This window comes from Leptonychotes weddellii, chromosome 5, assembly GCF_054177405.1.
Source record: "Leptonychotes weddellii isolate Sample4059 chromosome 5, ASM5417740v2, whole genome shotgun sequence".
NCBI classification, from domain to species: domain Eukaryota; kingdom Metazoa; phylum Chordata; class Mammalia; order Carnivora; family Phocidae; genus Leptonychotes; species Leptonychotes weddellii.
In genome coordinates, this window is record NC_138373.1 from 81,553,039 (window position 1) to 81,567,854 (window position 14,816).

Below are 14,816 nucleotides of genomic sequence, written 5' to 3' on the forward strand. Positions count from 1 at the left end.
CTCATTGGGTGTGAGGGTAGGAGAAATTAGTGGAGCACTTCAACTCCTCCAAAGCTCAATGCTCATGTTTACAGCTTGAAGGCAGTGATGTAGGAGGTGGGCTCATCCTTGCATGACACTGACAGGAGATGGACATGTCCAAGTCCGAAGTTTATTTAGCTGTATGACCTCAGACAAGTCAACCTAATATCTCTCTCTCTCTTTTTTTTAAGTAGACTTCACGCCCAACGCAGGGCCTGAACTCAAAACCCTGAGATCAAAACTTGAGCTGAGATCAAGAGTCGGACATTAACTGACTGAGCCACCCAGGCACCCCTCTCTTTTTAAGTATGAGCTTCCTTTTTCTAAAGTAGGATTAATGGGGTGCCTGGTGGTGTAGTCTGTTGGCTGTCTTGACTCTTGGTTTCAGCTCAGGTCATGATCTCAGGGTCGTGGGATCCTAGGATCCATCGAGCTCCATGTCGGGCTCCACACTCAGCACAGTCTGCTTGAGATGCTCTCTCCCTCCTTCCCCTCCCCCCCATATAAATAAATAAATCTAAAAAAATAAAGTAGGATTAATAATAGTATCTACCTCACTAGTATGGGGAGTAACTGAGTTTGGCACAGTGTATTAGCTTTCTGTTGCTGCTGTCAAACTACCACAAACTTTGTGGCTTAAAACAATACAAACACGGTTTCATTACCTTGCAGTTCTGTAGGTCAGGTGTCTGACCCAAGACTCACTGGGCTAAAGACAAGGTGTTGCAGGGCTGTGTCCCTTTCTGGAGACTGTTAGGGTGGAATCCATTTGCTTGCTTTTGCAGCTTCTAGAGCTTCTGCTCATATCTTGGTTCATGATCTCCTTTCTCCATCTTCAAAGCAAGAGCAATGTTGCATCTCCAACCCTTCTTCCGTAGTCACACCTCCCTCTGACTCTCCTGCCTCCCCTGTCTTCCACTGTTTAGGGCCCTTGTGATTGCATTGGGCCACCCAAATAATGCAGACAAGGCTCTTCATCTTCTCTCCCTCATTTTAACCACATTTGCAGAGCTCTTTTTGCCATGTGAGGTAGTCAGGTAACCTAATCACAGGTTCTGGGGATTAGGCCATGGACTTCGGCGGGCGGGGGTCGGGGCAGTGTTCTGCCTGCCTCCTGCAGGGCCCGGCAAATAGCTAACATTTGAGTGATTTCTAATACTAGTATTGCCGCATCATCATTACTGTTAATGGTAGGGTTACTCTTCTGTAGCGCTTTGGTTGTAACAATGTCAGCGCTGCTGAAATCGTATTTCTGTTCAGGGCTCTGCTGGGTCTGTTTGGCAGAGATGTCAGCTGAGAATACAAGTAGTTACCAACGTTTAACTTTAAATGGCATTTTAGTTTTAAAAAGTACTCAGGAAAAAGATTATGAGCTCTAAAGTTTTGCAAAGATATTTTTTCCAGATAATAGCATGTGAAAGTCATAAATCAGCTTTGTCATTAGGATATAAAGTTATTTATGCCGTTTTATAATTAATGATTTGCAAATAAGAGGACTGGTAACAAAATAAATTCTTCCTATGATATTTCTGATATATCCAGTTGGGGAGAGACTGTGTATTGTATAATTTGCTTTATATTTTATGGTTAAGTAGTTGTTTTTTAAAAGCCCAAAAAAACCAAAAAACAAAAAAACCTAGCAAAAAAGTTTATACTGTTGGATTTGCTACTTATTTTTTTTAAACCTTCAGATTTATTTCTATACCAATTAAAGCCCTGAAAATTATGCTTTAGCAAGTTAGTATGTGAGTTTAGATTTAAGTTTTTTGTTTGGCCAGATGAGGGCACTTTTTCTTTACATTTCTGGAGTTTGAGCTGTGAAGCAGATTTGTTTTTTTCCCATCCAAGCTGTTACTTACTTTCTGTTGTTATTGCCAGTGAGAGAAATAGTTTTGACATTTTTAATGTTTTGATTGTGTTTATTCTTATAGGTTGATCTTTCCCCAAAAGGAAAAGCTTCAGTTTCTTGCAAAGTTTTTATATATGGAAACTTAAATGACAAAATTTCTGTGGAAAGAGGTAGTTTTAAGAAAACAAATCTACATGTTTTGTGGTTTTGCTCATGATTAATAATAGAAGCTAAAGCTTCCTTTTTTTAATTTTTTAATCTAATTTTAGTACTCTATTTGTTCATAGCAAGATGAAGTGACATTGACTAGATTCCTCTCCTCATCAAATTTCTAATGCCTACTTGATATCAAATCAGTGTTACTTTGCATCCCCACGAAAATCATTCAGAAGTATGGAAAGGAAATAAAATACCAGAAATATTTTGTCTTCAAACGGACGCTCTCCTCAAATAAATAAATGGACTACAGCCCCACACTTACAAATAAAATATCAGAATTATGGCATGTTTACTTTTTTTTTTTTTTTTTAAGATTTTATTTATTTGTCAGAGAGAGAGAAAGCACAAGCAGGGGGAACAGCAGAGGGAGAGGGAGAAGCAGACTCCCTGCCAAGCAAGGAGCCCGATGCGGGACTCGATCCCAGGACCCTGGGATCATGACCTGAGCTAAAGGCAGTCGCTTAACCGACTGAGCCACCCAGGCATCCCGGCATGTTTACTTTTTTATTTGTAGTGGTTGCTGTCAAGGACTAGGCTGAGTAGGACAGAGTTGCCGAGGTTATGTATGATGGTGTGCTAAAAACAGTACAGACTGCAGCCACTTGGTGTTGATGTGAATGATCTAAGGAGAAAACCAAAGACAGTAATTACGTTGAGGTTTGTAAGTTGACCTTGTGCAAAGCAGTGAAACAGAGAACTAGTCGTTGCTCATTAAAGTCTACAAAAACACTAACGAAAATAATGCCTTCTCAACTTGATTGACTTGAAGGAAATTCAAGGGGGGAAACCAGCAAGGGTGAGTTCAGAGCATGTGTACAATTTTACACAGTTTTAGGAGTCGTGAGAAGGAATGAATTATTTTTAAAATTATGTGTACAACAAGATGAGTAGGAATGATGCCTCCCTGGAGTAGGTCAGAGAAGGCTGCTACCGAGCGACTCTGGAAGACGTGCTGTGTTAGTGAAGCCCACAGGCCTTCATGTCCTTTATGAATGCCGGGGAGTGGCTGGAACCCTGTCATCAGTACCTCTCTTACGAACACCACCTGTGCTTCGAGTGTTTTTCCTGCTCCCTCACTTACCTTCGTCAGCAGCCCTGTGGGTGGCTAGTATTATTCCCATTTTAGAGATGTGGAAATTTAGACTTTCCAGATTAAGTAGATCCCTAGTCTCTTAATTGAGACATTAAGTAATGTGGTCAGTGTCATAGAAACTAGTGAATAATGAAGTCTCAGACTTCAGGTCATAAGGATTGAAGGCACTTTAAAGTTAGAAGGAATATCACCAAGGAGCAAAGGCTTTTGGTTAAAAGGACTGAGTCATTCCCAGTCAGCTCTGTCTCAGAAAGCCATCTCTTGGTGTGTCAAGGGATAGCTGGGGTGCTTGATACCCGTAAGGAAAGATTTAAGGCCTCGACAGCAAGTACGTCTGGTGCCTGGTGATGAAGTGTTGTTATTAGTCCCTTGGAGAGAAAGAAGAGTTCCCTAGTGTTCCATGTCTACGATCATTTTTTTTTTTTTTTTAACCTTGGGGCTTAAACTAAGAAGGAAAAAAGAAAGTGGTGATTTTTCACTTTAATTCTGGTCCCTGACTTTTATTTTACAGATTTTGGTAGCAGTCTTGTTGCCTAGACCTTACCAAGACACAGTCTGTTCCAATGGTAAATCAAACAAATCTTTTTTTTTTTTTCCCTGCCAGTCCTTTTTAGCAAGTAGTAAATAGTTTAAACTTCTAGATCTTGAAAAAGAATTAAGTTTGTTCAAAAAAGAAAAAAAAGAATTAAGTTCTCCCCCTTTTCCGTGAAGCATTCATTGGCAGCCTCCTATGTGCCCGCCCCTCTGCTTGGCACATTGGATACGGATGGAAGACTCGGCTGTGTCCCTGCTAGCGAGAGCGTGTGGTCTAGGGTAAGAACTCAGGAAGTGGACCAGTCATTACACTGAAATGGCATAAGTACGGTGACAGTGGGCACAGGGCCTCCAAGGCCCTGTGAGAGCACATAACCCCACCTGGAGGGGAGAGGAAAGGGAAGGCCTCATGGAAGATGTCATGTCTGAGCTGAATCCTGAAGTGGTCAGATCATTTCTCAGATAGATAACTGAGAGGGAGGAACAAAGGAAATAAACTTGTTAAAGAGAAGATGTTTGTTTTCAGTTTTTGGGGTATGGCACCTAGACTTTGAGGTTAGTATATATGGTTTTTAGAAATGTGGGAATAGGGCGCCTGGGTGGCTCAGTTGGTTTAAGCGACTGCCTTCGGCTCAGGTCATGATCCTGGAGTCCCGGGATCGAGTCCCGCATTGGGCTCCCTGCTTGGCAGGGAGTCTGCTTCTCCCTCTGACCCTCCCCCCTCTCATGCTCTCTCTCTCTCAAATAAATAAATAAAATCTTTAAAAAAAAAATGTGGGAATAGAGGGGTTTTTTTTTTAAAGGATTTTTTGGTCTGGAGATGCATTCTTGAGCGTCATTTGAAGTAAAATGAAAGATAAGATAGAATAGTGATAGAATGAGATAGAAAAAGAAGGGGGGAAAGTGGGGAATGAATGCCTGAAAAAGAGAGTCCGTAGAACCTGACTCACGTATAGCCTGGAAGCCAGAGTCAGAAGACAGAACTTAAACAAGAGGTAATTATGGAGTCAGTGAAGGGAAATGCTGTGCTTCTAAATTAAGGAAGCCAAGTAAGGCACTGGATTTGATTAGGATATTAGTTATTTAACTATGAGCAATGTGATGCAGTGTTAGGTTTAAGGTAACATGTTAGAAATCTACCTATTCGGTGCACCTGGGTGGCTCAGTTGTTAAGCGTCTGCCTTCAGCTCAGGTCATGGCCCAGGGTCCTGGGATCGAGCCCTGCATCGGGCTCCCTGCTTGGTGGGGAGCCTGCTTCTCCTTCTCCCACTCCCCCTGCTTGTGTTCCCTTTCTCACTGTGTCTCTCTCTGTCAAATAAATAAATAAAATTAAAAAAAAAAAAAGAAGAAGAAATGTACCTATTCTTCTTTAAACCTTTTTTATACTGGTTTTTAACTTTGGAGAAGGGCATTCAGGGATCTCTCTGAAACTGGATATACATAGATGACTTACATTTATTTTGTTTCCTGCCCATCATTCTTTCTTTCTTCTGAGAATCTAATCCATATATTCCTTGTATAGTAACTCCTTCCTCACTGTCAGGCCTGGTCTTAGGGGTGAGTATTTGTTGCAGACCTGACCTCAGGGGTGTGTACATGATGTAACTGGGCCACTGAGACTTGATCCTGGGACTTTCCTTAAGAGAATCTCTTCTGTTGGATTGAAGCTGTAAAGGTGTAAGCCTAGAGCTGCCCTCCTGGGATTAGCATCTCTGAGACTGAGAGGGAACAAGGGAGGGAGGGAGCTGAGACAGATACACACCAGGAGTTGAGTCGCTGGATCTACCTCTGGATTTTTCAATTATTTGAGCCAGTGAATTCCCTTCTTTTGCTTAAGCTATTTTGAATTTGATTTTCTGTCATTTGAGGGTGTAAGAGTCTCATTCTCCTAGAGAATGCCTTATGTGCTTATGTATTTTAAAGTATGCAAAGGATCAGGGGTTTACAGATCTGTAGAGGCCCCCTGAACCAAATTAAATGCCTCTGCTTTATTCTGTTCAACATTACTGCCAACAAGATTTCCCCATAAATCCAGATTCAGTATTGTTATCATCAACTAATTAATGGTTATCCTTGGGACAGTTTGATCTTCATTACAAACATACATATAACATCTTGTTATGTATTGTAGTTGAGGGGATGGGATATTTTTATGAATGCCTTTTAGATTAATCAAGAGTTAACCCATTTATCTCCTTCAGCTTCTTTCAGCAAGGATATCCTTTGAAATGTTGGGATTCCATTTTATTCATTATCTGTCTGTATCTGCTTATAAATATTCTTGCCAACCATAATTCTTAGATCTAGGAATCAGACCATAAACCATAAAAGCAACATAATTCGCCAAAGGCCTCATAAAACACAATACGAAGTCATCCCTGACTCTCGCTAACTTAAATAACTTGAAGAAAAGGGAAAGTGGTTTTGTTAATTTTGTTATTAGGAGTAAGCTTCCGATTCAGTAGAAAATGATGGATAGTTAAAAATATATTCAATAAAAACTGTTTGCTGCAAGGCAACATTAAAAATAATAGGACAATTGGAAAGTACTTGCTATGATAATAAGATTTCAGAGAGCTTAATAACTTAATAGGTATGAGTTAATGAGTCTGGCCACAGAGAGGGTGATTCTTTCTTTCTGGACACTCTACCTGCATTGGATGTAGCTCCTACTAGGTACATAATGATGCCTATTTTGGTTCTAAGGAACAAGAAAGTTGAGTTATAATCACTTGTGGATAGTGTGAGAATGTGCCTGAATTTAATATACTAAATTTACTGTTTCCTACAGAAACAGACATTTCAGAAAAGAAAAATGCCAACAGTTTCTAATTGGGTAGAGTTAGTATTGAATTAAGAAGTACATGAATTAGTACTAATTGATAGTGGTATATACGAAGTCCTATATTCTACCTCAATTTATACTCCAGGGAGCTTTTTTGGGCATCGTAGTAAGACTTTATCTCTTCCCATTTATTAACAAACATCATCCCTTTCTCTCTTTCTCCATTTGTGCAGAATTTTTATTTTATTCCTACTAAATGCTTTATGCTTTAGGCATTATGTTAAGGGCTCTCAGGCCAAAGAAGAACAGTGTGCCATTCCTGCCCTCTGGTGGTTGAAAGAAACATTGCAAACAGTAAAGATGTGTGTTATGAGTCTTACCAGCCTTGGTATCATTTGTTTCTTTTATTCCTGCATCATTTATTGGTTCACGGATTTATGAAGCATGTAATGGGCATCTTCTTTATGACAGTCTTCCTCACTACCTGTCTGGTGTGGTGGCATCCTGGCCTTTGGTAGCAATAGTTAACATAGTTGAGGTCTTACAAATGGAATTCCAGAAAGCATGCTTGCAATATGGCTAAATCTGACTTTCGGGATTCTGTATTTAGGTTACAAAGTGTTTTCCTATCTACATGTAACATTTCTAGGCCTACTGAGCTTCAAACTGGGTATATATGTGATGGGTGAGAAATGATGAAGTGTAGTGTTTTAGTTCTCTCGCTGCCAAACAATTTACCTCAAAACTTAGCAGCTTAAAACAACAAACATTGAATATCATAGTTTCTGTGAGTCAGGAATTATGGAAGTGATTTAGCTGGGTAGTTCTGGCTCAGAGTCTTTTAGGAGATTGCAATCAAGATATTGGTCAGGGTTGGGCGCCTGGGTGGCTCAGTTGGTTAAGCGACTGCCTTCGGCTCAGGTCATGATCCTGGAGTCCTGGGATCGAGTCCCGCATCGGGCTCCCTGCTCAGCAGGGAGTCTGCTTCTCCCTCTGACCCTCCCCCTCTCATGCTCTCTGTCTCCCATTCTCTCTCTCAGATAAATAAATAAAATCTTTAAAAAAAAAAGATATTGGTCAGGGTTGCAGTCACCTGAAGGTTTCACTGGGGCTGGAGGATCTGGAAGATCAGAGTGATTGATTCAAAGAGAGCAAGATGGAGGCCACAGTGTTTTCAGTGACCTGTCCTTGGGGTCAAGCTTTGGTCATTTTTGCAGTACCTGTTGTATAGGACAATCAGGTGTATTTCATGTGCGAGGGGTCTGCGTAAGGGCTTGAGTACCAGGACTTGAGAATCACTAGGGGCCACCTTGTACGTTGGCTACCACATATCGTAGCCCTGTGTGAAGAAGACGCAAGCAAATCTTCAAGTGGAACTATTTTAGAGTGAAATACGGGGTTGAAAAATCAGACCAGCTCATCGTCACTTCAGTTTTCATTCTTCATTCTCCTGGGAGAATGTTTATAAGTGCTCTGTGTTTCTAAGCCCTTACTTTTAAATGGAGCACTTAGGGAAATAGGAAAAGCATGGTAACAGAAAGAGTTTTATGAGAACATACTTATAGGAAGGTGAGACTGGAACATTTTAATTATTTTTTAGATGTGATGTATTTCAATTTACATTTCTTTGCCACTCAGTGGTGAGAAATAATTTCTGCAGAGAATGCTTAGTGATGGCTGACCAGGTTTTATAGAAACTACTGCTTGTTTTTCAAAGATTTCTTTGTCAAATTACTTGCATATTTTAATTTGAGCACTGAGCACCGTTCTGGGTCTACAACCTGTCAGAACTCTGCTAGTCTCATCAATGTCATGATGAAAAATGAAAAGTCGATTGGGTGGTAAGGAGAATGTGGGCACTTCATTGCTGGGTTATTAAGATCAGATATGAACAGAACTGAGAGTAAAGTGTTTAAACCAGAATTTTACTTTAGTATTAAGAACAGCAGGACTTTGAAGTAAAATCAGTAAGGAAAATTGAAGTTGTCACTCTTCTCTGCTACCTTCCCACCAAGTTATTTTCCTCCTCTGTTTTCTGTTTTAATACATTTTTTTTCATAGATAACATGTTTTCAGGCTAATATGTTCATTTTGAAAATATAACGATGATACTTTGAACATTGCGAATGTTTAAGAAAGAAAAATAGGAGGATATAGACAATTTAAAATATTAAAATTGTATTGATCTGTTCTTCATCTAATCATTTCAGTACCATTTTAGGAACAAATCATATTAGAAATGATGTTCCTGGCTCTGTAGTTTTATTGATGCTTCTGGTAATAGCCAACCTAGAGTAAATGTTTCCACGGAATAACTATATAATAGCCTGTAATGCTTGTTTATCTTTTAAGGTCTTGTTTTGCAAATTTGACTTATGAAATTAATATATTCGTAAGTCTGTAATCCTGAAAGGGAAATGGATAGATTAATAATACATTATATGTTGAGATTATTTTCTTTAGAACGTAATTCATGGACTGTATTCTTTTCTTACGACTTTATTCATTTCTTATCTTGTAGTTATTTACATTTATAATTTCTATATAAAGGCATGATGTAATCTTAGTGGTAAGATAAATTTAAAGGAAAGTCCTTTCGCTGAACAAAATATTTACTGGGCTTCTATTATATACCAAAGCCTCTGGTGGCTTCTGGGGTCAGTGTTGAACAAAATAGGCACTGTCACTGAATTTTTGCAGCTGTCAGCACAGAAGAGAAATGGATGGGCATTAGACTAATAACCACAGTGGTAAATATATATTTTTAAGTACTTAAGCTGAGACCTGACAGGATAAGTAGGGGGAGTTATTTGGCTGGGGAAGAGCTTTGTAGGCTGTAAGACCCACAGGGTCTGAAAGCAGCTGGGTTCCCTGGAGGAGTGAGTGGGGTGGGAGCCTCCCCATCTGCAGCTGGGGACAGGGCCAGGGGCCACACTGCAAGGACTTACAGCCCAGTTAAAGCCTTAGCACTTTATTTCAGATGCTGTAGGAACCTGAAGGTTTTCAATAGGAGATATTTTGTATATTACTCTGGTTGCCGGGTGGAAAATTAAATGATGCAAGACTTAGAATAGAAAAAGGAGAATAATTAAGAAGCTTTTGCATTTGTCCAAATGAGAAAAGGTGGCACATGAATTCAGGGAATGTCAGCAGAGATACAGGAAAGTAGACTAACTGGAGAGAGATTTCGGAGGTCACGCACACAGGATTTTTTGGATTACATGGGAAGAATAATTTCCAGCTTTGTGACTTTGGCAGCTGGGTTGGAAGTTCCATATTTTGAAATGAGAAAAATGGTATATTCTTTTTTGGGGGGGGTGAGGCAAGGTGGGGAGTGGGGAAGGGTTGTGGAATGAAGGATGCAGAGGTCTAGAGATTCTCTTCTTGGTAGGTAAGTTTGAAATGGTTGTGGGAAAACCCAAGTAGGGAGATTTCAGGCAGGCAGTTGGATATACTAGTCTGGAACTCAGAGTGGGCTAGAAAAATAAATTTGGCAAATGCCAGCGTATTCTGCAATTTCGGCCAATGAACAGACCGGAGGACAGGTTCTTAAGTTTTGTTTAGACCAACGATAGGATGAGAGTGACATACTGTGCTAAAATTTTATTGACATGAAAAACAACTGCTTTTTGAATAATTAATAAAAATCAGAATGTTGCTTAGAAAAAGAATGTTGGAAAAAGCCAGAACTTTTTTTTTCATTAGAGCTTTTTGTGATTTAATGCCCGCCCCCCCCTTTTCTTGATTTCATTCTAGAGGAATTTGATTACTTGCTTTTCTGTGCTTTTCCAAAGACATCAATCCATTTCCTTATTAAATGTTGAGGTCTGGTTACAGCATGTTGATTCCCCATTTCCTATTTATAGCTTGTTTTTTTAGGGGTTATTAATCAGCTGAGTCTTAGTATCATTTTCCCCATAGCTTCTCTTAAGCTTCATTGTGCCTTTTTGGTAAAAAGAAAACCGTCAGTGCACAATAGAATCATTACCCTGACCTTTTTTGCTTATCCTGACTCATTTTGGAGTAATCTCAGAATCTTCCTATTAGTTCAAAGAAATGTTTAGCTCTATTTATTAGTATTTTTATTTTCAACGGTTGAAATACTGGTTTAAAGTTAAGAAAACTTCCTTATGGATAACAGTGCCTTTCTCTTGAAGCATCATAAATAGGTAAATGAATTATCACTCGATTGGATAATTTTTTTTTAAATTTCCGAAGATATCTTTTTAAAAATATTTGTTCATGGGGTACATGGGTGGCTCAGTTGGTTCAGCATCTGACTTTAGCTCAGGTCATGATTTCGGGGTCCTGGCATTGAGCCCCACGTCAGCCTCCCTGCTTGGTGGGGAGTTTGCTTGTCCTTCTCCCTTTGCTCCTCCCCCTGCTCATGCGTTCTCTGTCTTTCTCTCAAATAAATAAATAACATCTTTAATATATATATGTTAATATATATATATATATTTGTTCATTTATCAGTTTAATGCAAAGCCTATGCCAGGCACTGCAGAAGAGAGAGCTGGGAGATAATTCTTGGATTCAAGATACTTCCTATGTCTGCAGCCCTTGTCATAAAAGCTTAGTACTTTTGTACTGCATATAAGTCACAACAACCTGAAAGTCCACCTAGCGGAAAATATAATTGTTTCTGGAGCATTATAGAGCACCAGCCTTATAAGCCTAGCATATCTAATTACTTTTAACATGTTTGAGAAGTGAATATGATTCATTTAGTTAGAAATTTCAATGACCTCAGAGTCATTTCAAGTTCCCTCTATGATCTTCCTCTTATTACTTACTCTTTTGAGTCAGCCACTAAGTGTGTTTTAAAAGGGGTATCCCCAAGGAGAAGGGACTTCCCTATTTTCAAAATGGGCAGGACTGAGATTAGGAAAAAAGCAACTGGGCCAGACCCAGTTTCCACAGGGATTTTAAAATCTCAACATGAAAATAAAATGAGCAGTGAAGCCCAGGTGTTTAGCAGGCAGGCAGAAGAGTAGTCAGAAAAGAATGTGATGGGTGAGAACTGGGAACGTGGTGACTCATCCTTAGTTTCTAAGGATGTTACCATTGGTATTTTAGGTCACTGGTTTTAAACTTTTTTGACCATGATCCACAGTATTACTGCATGATGTATTGTCCACATACAAATACTTTTTTTTTTTAACATAAAACTGAAATGAGAAAATACTTTCCCCGTATTACCTGTATCTTCTCTTCTGTTTCATTATTTTAAAGTGCTGGTAGAAAGCATCCCATTAACTGCATTTCATTATCCTCTAATGGGTTAGACCAGGGTTTACAAATACTGACCTGTGCAATGGTGAGATTTACGTGGGCACCGATGGATGAAGTAAGGATTATTTTTTGCATGTAACTGTTATCATGGGTCATGTGCTCGTATGGAGAAATGAAATTATCTTTTATATCCTGGCACAAAGCTTTCCACACAGCAAGCATCGAGTTAACTTTGAATGCTGTTGAACAAACGGCAAACAGTCATCACTGCTGTGCAGCCTAATTGGTTGTTGGATACTGGTCTTGTCCCCTGAACTCATCTCATTGCAAGACAGGAGATGTTTGTTTATCAACTGCAGCTGCCATGAACCAAAATATTCATGAAGTTATACAAAATAAGCTAAATTGTAATCTAATTGGATGAAGAGGATCCACTGTGTCCTCAAATCACCCCCAAACCTAGTACAGTAATCATTTCTTATTATTCACGGTTCCTATGGCGCAAGAATTCTGGAGCTGCTTGGTTGGGCATTTCTGGCTTAGGGTGTCTTACGAGGTTTTAGTTCCATATTGGCTGGAGCTTCAGTCTCTGAAAGTTTGAACGGTTCAGCTGGAGGAGCACATGGCTGGCAAGTTGGGACTGGCCACTTGGTTTCTCTCCATGTGGGCCGCTCCACAGGGTTCCGTGCCCTCATGACCTGGCACCTGGCTTTGTCCACAGTGAGCTATCCAAGAGACTGAGACAGAAGCTGCAGTGGAGGGGACTACAAGGGTGTGAATACCAGGAGGTGAGGATCCTTGGGGGATATCTTAGAGACTAGCTACCATACCATAGACAGATATCTTTATTAATGATTGCCTTGAATTTTTAACGAAGGAAAAAGTAAACATGTAAATGCTTGTTTTATTTTTGGATTTTGTAAAGCATTTGCAGAGCAGTATTGACATTTCTACTTTTCACAGGAATTTTGGAGTGAATTTAAAGGTATAAAAAAATGATAAATTTCAGAAAATGGGATTCTTGATGAAATACTGAATGATTAAGCAAGTTCTATCTAGTTGGCTAAGTACAGAATTATGAAAAATTAGTTAAATACTGGGAAGACCCTAAATGAAATTAGTAAGAATAGAAAATAATTTACTCTCAGTAAAACTGGTAAATACTAATCATTAACAAGTAAAATAACCTATTAAACCAATTGGGCAGAGACATGTGTTACTAAACCTTTAAAGAGTAGATAAAGGATTGTCATAACATGTCACTTAATTGATACTCTAGATTAGGATTTGGCAACAGGGGCCTGTGGACCAAATCTAGCATGCTGCCTGTTTTTATAAATAAAGTTTTATTAGAACACAGCCACATTCATCTGTTTCCACATTGTAACTGCTTTCTTATTGCAGTAGTAGAGGCAGTAGTTTTGGGACAAAGACTGCACGAAGTCTAAAATATTTACTATCCTTTGAAGAATAAGTTTATTGACACCTGCTCTAGATTTTAGACTTTTAAATACAAGATTAGGTTTTGGAGTGTTGATGAGATGCATAATAAGGACAGTAGCATGTAAGTAAACTTTTAAACATAAAAGAGGGTGCGATGTTTAACAGTGTTTTTAATTTTTTTAGAAGAAAAATCTTATTCTGTCCCTCCCTCTTCTAATTAATATCGTAAGATTTGCAAGAATAATGCTTCATTAGGCAAGACTTTGCTTATTAAGAAAATTCTTGAGCTTCGAATAGGGCCCATGTGGGAACACATGAAGCCAGCATTTAAAAAACAAATGTGAGCATTATGTTGACTGAATTAGGTTATTGTGAAAAACCAATTTAAACATTTTAATTTATTTCTTCCTCCGAATTAAAAGTTAGGAATTTTATTATTTACTTTGAAATCTGTTCTGGTTTATGGTTAGAGTTTTGCCTTTTTTTTTTTTTTTGGTTAACATGGAAGTACAGTCTTGAGAATATGCCCATGAGTAATATTCTGCAGAATGACTTGAAGAGATATAGGTACTTACCAGTCTTAATGATAGGCTGCAGACAAATTGAGAAATGAAATTTCCAGATAATTAGCACAAAGTTTAGGGCTCAGAGCTGTATGAGCACGGACAAGGAGCTAGGTACTCACGTGCAGATGGATGAGGAAATCCCAGATGAAATGTATTTCTGATAGTACCACCATCATATGTTGCCCTACCAGAGTGACTTTGTGGTCATTGTTAAAACCTACTTTTCTAAACTATGAAGAAGAATTTATACCAAACAGAATATACGTTAAGATTATGGTATCAAGAGGAAAAGATTTAGAGGTGAAGTTATTTTTGCATTTTAATTTTAGAAAATAGCGACAGCTACCATTGATTGGGCACCCACACCATTTCAGGCTTTGTGCTAGGTGCATTTCAAAAACTGGCTCATTTAGTGCTCTCAGTAACTCCATAGGGTAAAAAATAGTGTTATCCTCACTCAGCATATGAGTAAACTGAACCTTGGCGAGTTAAACTTGCCTAAATTCAGTAGTCGGAGTAGGACTCCAATCTGGGAACATCTCACTCCAGATGTCTCCACATCACACTGCCAGCCCATAAATCTGTCATCTTGTTCCCAGCTCATATTATTTTCCTTCCATTTTCTTTCCCTTCCTCCCACCCCTTCTTCCCTTTCCCATTTCCTTTCTTTTTTTATCGTTAATTACATAACTAATACATGGTATCAAAACAGTTTAGCACAAAGTGGTGTGAAGTAAAAAGTGAAAGTAGCCTTTATCCATATTGTTAACATTTACTGTTCTCTTCCCTGCTTCCTTGACCCAAGATAATACACACACACCATAGATATTTTCCACGACAGGACGCACAGTTCTTTCTCTCCTATTATTTTTAACAGCTACACGACATGTTCCACAGTACAGTAGTTAATTTATGCAGCCCTTCCTGTTGATTATTCTCTTGACTTTTGGCATCTTGTTTTCTCTTTGTTGCTGTTTGTATAACTTGGCCTAATGAGCATCTGGTGTTTGCTCTGCATACACTAATTGAGATGACTGAAGTTTATTTATCAATCTAGATAGTTTTTAAAAA

General features: G+C 38.9%; 2 protein-coding genes across 4 annotated transcripts in view; both read left to right on the plus strand.

Annotated features, from left to right (window-relative positions):
* The window catches only part of PLEKHA5 (pleckstrin homology domain containing A5), a 228,800-nt gene that overhangs the window by 58,904 nt on the left and 155,080 nt on the right, over positions 1 to 14,816 (plus strand). The window contains exon 4 of one of the 3 annotated variants that reach the window (XM_081821311.1): positions 3,694 to 3,748. The exons of the other annotated variants lie outside the window; for them this stretch is intronic. Within the exon in view, the coding sequence (XP_081677437.1) occupies positions 3,694 to 3,703 (10 nt within the window). The 3' untranslated portion in view covers positions 3,704 to 3,748. The remainder of the gene's footprint in view (positions 1 to 3,693; positions 3,749 to 14,816) is intronic. 3 annotated transcript variants of the gene reach the window in all.
* AEBP2 (AE binding protein 2) overlaps positions 10,012 to 14,816 on the plus strand; it is a 281,379-nt gene continuing 276,574 nt past the window's right edge. Inside the window, exon 1 of the mRNA XM_081821310.1 lies at positions 10,012 to 10,046. Coding sequence (XP_081677436.1) covers positions 10,027 to 10,046 — 20 coding nt within the window. The 5' untranslated portion in view covers positions 10,012 to 10,026. The remainder of the gene's footprint in view (positions 10,047 to 14,816) is intronic.